This window comes from Mizuhopecten yessoensis, unplaced genomic scaffold (genome assembly GCF_002113885.1).
Source record: "Mizuhopecten yessoensis strain PY_sf001 unplaced genomic scaffold, ASM211388v2 scaffold3427, whole genome shotgun sequence".
NCBI classification, from domain to species: domain Eukaryota; kingdom Metazoa; phylum Mollusca; class Bivalvia; order Pectinida; family Pectinidae; genus Mizuhopecten; species Mizuhopecten yessoensis.
Window position 1 is genome coordinate 19,050 of NW_018405039.1, and position 9,734 is coordinate 28,783.

General features: G+C 38.2%; 1 protein-coding gene across 1 annotated transcript; it reads right to left on the reverse strand.

The window, feature by feature from the left end:
• Nucleotides 1–2,347: 2,347 nt before the first annotated feature.
• On the reverse strand, nt 2,348–5,684 carry LOC110447471. The gene is made up of 2 exons (XM_021493204.1): nt 5,660–5,684; nt 2,348–3,741 (listed from the first exon to the last, which is right to left on the reverse strand). Exons 1-2 carry the CDS (start codon nt 5,682–5,684, stop codon nt 2,348–2,350), a joined length of 1,419 nt encoding a protein of 472 aa, XP_021348879.1.
• Nucleotides 5,685–9,734: the final 4,050 nt, after the last annotated feature.

The following is a 9,734-nucleotide window of genomic DNA, read 5'->3' on the forward strand; positions in this document are numbered from 1 at the left end:
AGACCAGTGAAGTCTATACTGAACATGTTAAATACAGATGTAATTAACTAGTGGAGATTAAATAGATGTATCTAAGTGTGAAAGGGCGAAAGTCAGATATCTAGACCTGTGAACGTTACTCAGATAGATCTAGACCTGTGAATGTTACACAGATATATATCTAGACCTGTGAATGTTACACAGATATATCTAGACCTGTGAAAGTTACCCAGATATATCTAGACCTGTGAACGTTACACAGATATATCTAGACCTGTGAAAGTTATCCAGATATATCTAGACCTGTGAAAGTTACCCAGATATATCTAGACCTGTGAAAGTTACCCAGATATATCTAGACCTGTGAATGTTACACAGATATATCTAGACCTGTGAAAGTTATCCAGATATATCTAGACCTGTGAACGTTACACAGATATATCTAGACCTGTGAAAGTTACACAGATATATCTAGACCTGTGAAAGTTACCCAGATATATCTAGACCTGTGAAAGTTACCCAGATATATCTAGACCTGTGAAAGTTACCCAGATATATCTAGACCTGTGAACATAACACAGATATATCTAGACCTGTGAAAGTTACCCAGATATATCTAGACCCGTGAAAGTTATCCAGATATATCTAGACCCGTGAACGTTACACAGATATATCTAAACCTGTGAATGTTACACAGATATATCTAGACCTGTGAACGTTTCACAGATATATCTAGACCTGTGAAAGTTACACAGATATATCTAGACCTGTGAATATTAAAGAGATATATCTAGACATACACTACACGCATGCATCTTGCACACAGGGGAGGCCGTCCTTAAATGACCTTAGCTGTTAATAGGACGTTAAACAAAATCAAACAAACAAACAAACAAACAAACACAGATATATCTAGACTTGTGAAAGTTATCCAGATATATCTAGACCTGTGAAAGTTATCGAGATATATCTAGACCTGTGAAAGTTGCACAGATATATCTAGAGCTGTGAAAGTTATCCAGATAGATCTAGACCTGTGAACGTTACACAGCTATATCTAGACCTGTGAAGGTTATCCAGATATATCCAGACCTGTGAAAGTTATCGAGATATATCTAGACCTTTGAAAGTTATCCAGATAGATCTAGACCTGTGAAACTTACACAGATATATCTGGGGGGTTGAAAGTTATCCAGATAGATCTAGACCTGTGAAAGTTACCCAGATATATCTAGACCTGTGAATATTAAAGAGATATATCTAGGTTATACAGATGAATATAGACCATGCCAGTGAAGGTGATACAGATGTATGTAGTCGGTACAGATGTATATTTAGGCCTGTAAATGTTATACAGATATAACCAGGCCTGGGAATGTTATATGGATATTTATAGGCCTGGCTAACCAGAAACAAGGCAGGAAAAGTGAACAGCACGCCTCCTCAGCTGTTAGGGCTACAACAGGTGGTTATCTATACCAGTACAATTATAATGTTAATGTGATTGGTTCAGAGGTGCCAGGGTCGAGCTGGTACTACCTCAGTCTTACATACCTTTACCCTGATACTAACATGGTACTATGTAGATTTATCTGAGTGAGATTTTGCTACATCATTATGTACCACAGTGAGTTGTTACTACCTCAGTCCTATGTAGTGTACCAGGGTGAGCTATTACTACCTCAGTCCTATGTATAGTATACCAAGGTGAGCTATTACTACCTCAGTCCTATGTAGTGTACCAGGGTGAGCTGTTACTACCTCAGTTCTATGTAGTGTACCAAGGTGAGCTATTACTACCCAGGTATAATCACTTCTATTTAGTACCTGCTCCAACAGGGTTACCATTTACATAAATAGTAACTATTCTTTAAGTGTAGGCACCTCCTCAGGGTTACCCTCAATGAGTATAACCCCTACCCGATTCAGTAACCACTCCCCATACCTAGAGTAACCTGTTTCTGAAGTGTTCTCCCTCAGAGGCTTGCCTCCTATGTACACTTATACATTGTATTTCAACATGAAAAGATTTTGTAATATATTGAAATATTTCAGGTACAGTTCATTCCACTTTGTGTTGAGGTAGGGATCTCTATATTTAGTATCACACTGATAACAAGGCAGGAAATGGCCATTTATATTGCAGCTGAGATTTTTGGCCTCTGGAAATTTCCACTAAAGTGTTCCAAAGTCTATGTTTTATATGTTCTGGTGATATATAAAATGAGTGTGGTATAGAGAAATGGCTGACGAAGCAAACTTCACATTTCATTCTTTGTTAAATGATGTTACCTCTTAAAGCCTCACCTAGTAAATATTATTTTGAAAATCTGAAAACTCCTGTCTAAAATTATTGATTTTTATTAAATCAGTTTGTGCTTCTAAATCTGTATGATGCAGTGAACACATTGTTAACCCTCTCACAACATCCAGAAATGTTCCCTACATTGATAAACAGGTAGTACCCTACATTGATAAACAGGTAGTACCCTACATTGATAAACAGGTAGTACCCCACATTGATAAACAGGTAGTACCCCACATTGATAAACAGGTAGTACCCCACATTGATAAACAGGTAGTTCCCCACATTGATAAACAGGTAGTACCCCACATTGATAAACAGGTAGTACCCCACATTGATAAACAGGTAGTACCCCACATTGATAAACAGGTAGTACCCCACATTGATAAACAGGTAGTACCCCACATTGATAAACAGGTAGTACCCCACATTGATAAACAGGTAGTACCCCACATTGATAAACAGGTAGTACCCCACATTGATAAACAGGTAGTACCCCACATTGATAAACAGGTAGTACCCCACATTGATAAACAGGTAGTACCCCACATTGATAAACAGGTAGTACCCCACATTGATAAACAGGTAGTACCCCACATTGATAAACAGGTAGTACCCCACATTGATAAACAGGTAGTACCCCACATTGATAAACAGGTAGTACCCCACATTGATAAACAGGTAGTACCCCACATTGATAAACAGGTAGTACCCCACATTGATAAACAGGTAGTACCCCACATTGATAAACAGGTAGTACCCCACATTGATAAACAGGTAGTACCCCACATTGATAAACAGGTAGTACCCCACATTGATAAACAGGTAGTACCCCACATTGATAAACAGGTAGTACCCCACATTGATAAACAGGTAGTACCCCACATTGATAAACAGGTAGTACCCCACATTGATAAACAGGTAGTACCCCACATTGATAAACAGGTAGTACCCCACATTGATAAACAGGTAGTACCCCACATTGATAAACAGGTAGTACCCCACATTGATAAACAGGTAGTACCCCACATTGATAAACAGGTAGTACCCCACATTGATAAACAGGTAGTACCCCACATTGATAAACAGGTAGTACCCCACATTGATAAACAGGTAGTACCCCACATTGATAAACAGGTAGTACCCCACATTGATAAACAGGTAGTACCCCACATTGATAAACAGGTAGTACCCCACATTGATAAACAGGTAGTACCCCACATTGATAAACAGGTAGTACCCCACATTGATAAACAGGTAGTACCCCACATTGATAAACAGGTAGTACCCCACATTGATAAACAGGTAGTACCCCACATTGATAAACAGGTAGTACCCCACATTGATAAACAGGTAGTACCCCACATTGATAAACAGGTAGTACCCCACATTGATAAACAGGTAGTACCCCACATTGATAAACAGGTAGTACCCCACATTGATAAACAGGTAGTACCCTACATTGATAAACAGGTAGTACCCCACATTGATAAACAGGTAGTACCCCACAATGATATACAGTTAGTACCCCACATTGATAAACAGGTAGTTCCCAAACTTGATAAATAGGTAGTACCCCACATTGATAAACAGGTAGTTCCCAAACTTGATAAATAGGTAGTCCCCCACATTGATAAACAGGTAGTACCCCACATTGATAAACAGGAAGTACCCCACATTGATAAACAGTTAGTACCCAACATTGATAAACAGGTAGTACCCAACATTGATAAACAGGTAGTACCCCACATTGATAAACAGTTAGTACCCTACATTGATAAACAGTTAGAGACCCACATCTGAATAATTCGTTCAGAATCCAGGACTTTTTATACTCAGACACTTTTGTTGATTATTTCACCTATGGGTTTTTTCATAAAAATCCTGCAATGTATATTTTTTTTTTTACAGAAATGCTTAACCAAAGCTGTGGTCATGCCAGAAAAAAACAGTTTTCAATGTGTTGTCACAGTTGTTGGCAGTGGTACAGGGATCCCTAAGTGCTAGGTAAGTGTAAGAGTTGTGTAAGTGCTGTGCAAGAACTGTATGTGTAAGTGTAAATGTTGTATTATAGTTAGTGCTGTGTTAGTGTAAGTGCCATGCAAGTAATATGCAAGTGCTGTATTAGTGTAAGTGCCATGCTAGTCCTAAGCTCTCCCCTAAAGATTGTAACCATAGGTAAAAGGATCATAGGTAAAACTTCCATGTTTCCTCAAAGGTCCCTTCTCCCTTACAGCTGTACTCTACTCTATCATAGAAGCATGATTGGTGTTTTATTGTCATATACACAGGTATCACATATTTTGGACATAAATATATATTCACATGTGAGGACTGAGGAATGAAGGGTCATGACTGTTTAGATCTATTAATAGCCTGGGTGTGGCTGGCACAGGTGACCTATATATCAGCTAATACATATACATAAATTAGATGTCCATAATGTACCTGTATATTTCAGGTATATCACCTAGTATACTATAAACAGAAGGTAACCTCCTAATATACTCAGGAACTCTCCTAATATACTTCATACAGTAGAAAATGGGGTCACCTGAGACATCATATGACCATTACAATTGTATTATGACCATGGATCCGAACCCCCAGGGGCCTGAGGGGCAGGGCCTTTAAGGGTCAAATTGGCTAAATTTTCAACAATCTTCTTCTTCAGAACTAGATATGCTAGTATCAAAATAATACACTCAATGGATGGACAAAATCCAAGAAGCTTTATAAAAAAATTGGATTTCATTACTCCTGAATCACCCATCCAGTAGTAAATAAAATGATCCAAATTATATAAATAAAATTATAAATTTCATTACCCTTGATCACCTATCCCCTCCTCTCACCACTAGGGAAGGGTTACATTTCATAAAAAAATTCATATGAAGGGAAATTGTATTTAACACAATCTGTATACAACAATTAGGTATAACATGCATCTGTATACAATCAGGTATAAGATATACCTGTATACAGTCAGGTATAACATACTGATATACAATGTACATTCAGGTATAATATATACCTGTATAAAAGCAGATATATGATATATAGATACATATATACAGGTAAAAAAACACATGTAAACAATTAGGTATGGTATATACCTGTAAACATGTATGACATATTCCTATAAACAGTCATGTATAACATGTACCTGTATACAATCAGGTATAATAAATACCTATATACAGGTAGCTTATAGCCTTATGTTGAGAGGGTACATGGGACACTGTGTATAGGTAACCTAGTCTGTTCCCACGCTGTGTTGGTATCAGGCTAGTGAATGCTTTCACTATTTACATAATAACATGCAGAAGAATTTTCCTAATTTGAGGGAAAAGGGCTTCTCCACTTGGCCTCTACCTGTTGGTATGTCGACCACAGCCATGACTAAGGCCCCAGCCATCTATTGGGGGACCACACTCATCTATCTTACACTGTCTTCTCTCACCTCAGGAGCATGCATCGCTTGTGTATAAGGTGGTTGTAGGAAAACCTGGACTAGACTGTATAAATAAATAAATTTTAGCCATGAAAAGATACCTGGACTAGACTATAAATAAATAAATTTTAGCCATGAAAAAATACCTGGACTAGACTGTATAAATAAATTTTACCATGAACAGATACCTGGAATAGACTGTATAAATGGATTTTTAAAATGTCATTTTTGTCCAGCTTTACCTTGTGTCAAGTCTGTCCTTTTTGTCTAGTTTTACCTTAAGTTAAGTCTGTCCTTTTTGTCCAGTTTTACCTTGAATCAAGTCCGTCCTTTTGTCCAGTTTTACCTTATGTCAAATCTGTCCTTTTTGCCCAGTTTTACCTTATGTCAAGTCTGTCCTTTTTGACCAGCTTTACCTTGAATCAAGTCTGTCCTTTTTGTCCAGTTTTACCTTATTTCAAGTCAGTCCTTTTTTTCCAGTTTTACCTCAAGTTAAGTCTGTCCTTTTTGTCTAGTTTTACCTTGAATCAAGTCTGTCCTTTTGTCCAGTTTTATCTTATGTCAAATCTGTCCTTTTTGCCCAGCTTTACCTTATGTCAAGTCTGCCCTTTTGTCCAGTTTTACCTTGAATCAAGTCCGTCCTTTTGTCCAGTTTTACTTTATGTCAAATCTTTCCTTTTGTCCAGTTTTACCTATGCAAGTCTGTCCTTTTTGTCCAGTTTTACCTTATTTCAAGTCAGTCCTTTTTTTCCAGTTTTACCTCAAGTTAAGTCTGTCCTTTTTATCTAGTTTTACCTTGAATCAAGTCTGTCCTTTTGTCCAGTTTTATCTTATGTCAAATCTGTCCTTTTTGCCCAGCTTTACCTTGAATCAAGTCTTTCCTTTTGTCCAGTTTTACCTATGCAAGTCTGTCCTTTTTGCCCAGCTTTACCTTATGTCAAATCTGCCCTTTTGTCCAGTTTTACCTTGTGTCAAATCTGTCCTTTTTGCCTAGTTTTACTTGTGTCAAGTCTGTCCTTTTTGTCCAGGTTTACCTTGAATCAAGTCTTTCCTTTTGTCCAGTTTTACCTTATGTCAAGTCTGCCCTTTTGTCCAGTGTTACCTTGTGTCAAGTCTGTCCTTTTTGTCCAGTTTTACCTTGAGTCAAGTCTGTCCTTTTTGTCCAGTTTATCTTGAATCAAGTCTGTCCTTTTTGCCAAGTTTTACCTTTAAACAAGTCTGTTCTGTTTGCCCAGTTTTACCTAATGTCAAGTCTGTCCTTTTTTGTCCATTTTTACCTGGAATCAAGTCTTTCCTTATGTCCATTTTTATCTTATGTGAAGTCTCCTTTTTGCCCAGTTTTACCTTTGTCAAGTCTGTCCTTTTTGTCCAGTTTTACCTTGAGTTAAGTCTGTCCTTTTTGTCCAGTTTTACCTTGAATCAAGTCTGTCCTTTTGTCCAGTTTTACTTTATATCAAGTCTGTCCTTTTGTCCAGTTTTACCTTGTGTCAAGTCTGTTCTTTTTGCCCAGTTTTACCTTGAATTAAATCTGTCCTTTGTCCAATATATGAATAATTTATGTGTTGTAAAAAGATAAACATAGGTTGATTTACTATGTTCAAAAATGTAAGTTGTTATGTTATTTTTTCCAACCATTCACGGAATTATCACCCATTTGACCTGTTCATGATTCATCTGTCACCCCCTAGGGTCTGTTTCTCTGTCACCCCCTAGGGTCTGTTTCTTCTGTCACCCCTAGGGTATATGATTTCTCTTTCTCCCACCATTCACAGGTGTGTCTCCTATTTTAGCGGGGAAAGATCAGCTTGACAACCCAACCCCTAGAGGGAGATAGCCTTGTTCCGATTAGCACGTGTTCAATTGTGAAGTCATTAAAATGTGTCACCGGCATCAAAAGCGAATGACAATATTCCTACCCACATGTGTTTTTGTTGGCAGAATACTTTCGGTGGAGTTGTGACTGAAATAATAGGATGGGAGAAAAAATAATCATCCCCTACCTTGAGGGTGTAACAGAGAAATCTCCAACCCTCAGGGTGATTGTTTTTGGTTTTCTTACCTGAGGCTCTGCCGAAGATTAGACAACCAAAAACATCACCCGTCGTATCACACCTTGAAGGTAGAGGAAGATTCTATTAATCTATATCAGACGTAAGTTGTGATGTTTATTATCTATGTTTGAAGTAACTTGTGCAGTATTATGAATGGTATGATGCATATGATACAGATTTATTTTAATATATGCATTAGCGGTACTGCAGTTTATGTGTTGTGTATGATATGTAGGTCACCTCTGTCTGAAGGTTTTATTAAACTTGTTCTTAGGAAAAGCATGGTTGATTTTGAAACATATGTATGGCAGTATGCCCAGAGTACCTTACAGAGGAGGCATGTGTCCCAGGCTCCCTAATCCATTTACTACTACACATGTTTGTGTGGTTGGGACCTCCAACCTCGTCCCCATTCCTCCAGGGTTTACTACCCAGCTCAGACGGCCTCCTCCCATGGTAAACCACAACTTCATTCATAAAAAAGTCTCAATGAAACCTCACAGTAGTAGTAACATATGGGATCACATTCATAAGAAAACTTCATGTTTGCAAAAAATGTGAGATGAATGTGGAGAAAGGGAGTATTTAGAAAATGGTTTGTGTCATTTGACTGCATCAGTAGGCAAGACTTGGGCAAATTCTGCATTAAAAACTTATTAGCTCCATCCAACCTTGATAATAAACCACCAAATATGTGTCTGGTTACCACAGAACCAGCTGGCTTGTGGGTTAGCTTTTGATGCTTATCACTACAACAGGAAGTCCAATCAGCACTGCATAGTTCTCTAGGGGAACCCTGCTACCTTCCCTGCAGCCACCACAAAAGGTTAAATCCACTTTAAACAGATATTTTAATTGGACCAAGCATGGAAGTTGTTGAGAATGGTTATAATTGATGGTATCCTGTCGGTGTATAGCCTGTGACAGTCTCCGCTGGCAACTCTACAACTTCAAACATTCATTGCCCTGTTTCTAAAATAATTGTTGGTACACATGTACACTGACCAGAAAAATTATAAGTGACGTTTTATAATCAACCATTCACCTTAAAAATCAAGTCACAGTATTTTGTTAATCATTCATTGTTTTGTAGCAATTGTCATCTCCTTTACAATCTTCTCTACATCAGAGATAACCCTATACACCTTAAAAACCTCCCTAGCAACAGAGCTAACCTTGTACACACTAACAACCTCCTCAGCAACAGATATGACCCTATACACCCTAACAACCTCCTCAGTAACAGAGATAACCCTATACACCTTAACAACCTTCTCAGTAACAGAGATGACCTTATACACCCTTACAACCTCCTCAGCAACAAAGATAACCTTATACACACTAACAACCTCCTCAGCAAAAGAGATGACCCTATACACACTTTCAACCTCCTCAGCAACAGAGATAACCTTATACACCCTAACAACCTCCTCAGCAAAAGTGATGACCCTATACACACTAACAACCCCTCAGCAACAGAGATAACCTTATACACACTAACAACCCCTCAGCAACACAAATAACCTTATATACACTAACAACCTCCTCAGCAACACAGATAACCTTATACACCCTAACAACCTCCTCAGTAGCAGAGATGACCCTATACACACTAACAACCTCCTCAGCAAAAGAGATGACCCTATACACACGAACAACCTCCTCAGCAACACAGATAACCTTATACTCACTAACAACCTCCTCAGCAACACAGATAAACTTATACACTCTAACGACCTCCTCAGTAACACAGATAACCTTATACACACTAAGAACCTCCTCAGCAACAGAGATAATACACACTTACAACCTCCTCAGCACCACAGATAACCTTATACACACTAACAACCTCCTCAGCAACAGAGATAACCCTATACACCCTTACAACCTCATCAGCAACACAGATAACCTTATACACACTAACAACCTCCTCAGCAACAGAGAT

Coding starts and splice junctions, on each gene's coding strand:
- LOC110447471 (XM_021493204.1), bottom strand. CDS start 5,684: ATGGCTGTGGTCGACATACCAACAG. Junction 3,742..5,659: donor TGTGGTCGACATACCAACAG/GTAGAGGCCAAG, acceptor TTATCAATGTAG/GGTACTACCTGTTTATCAAT.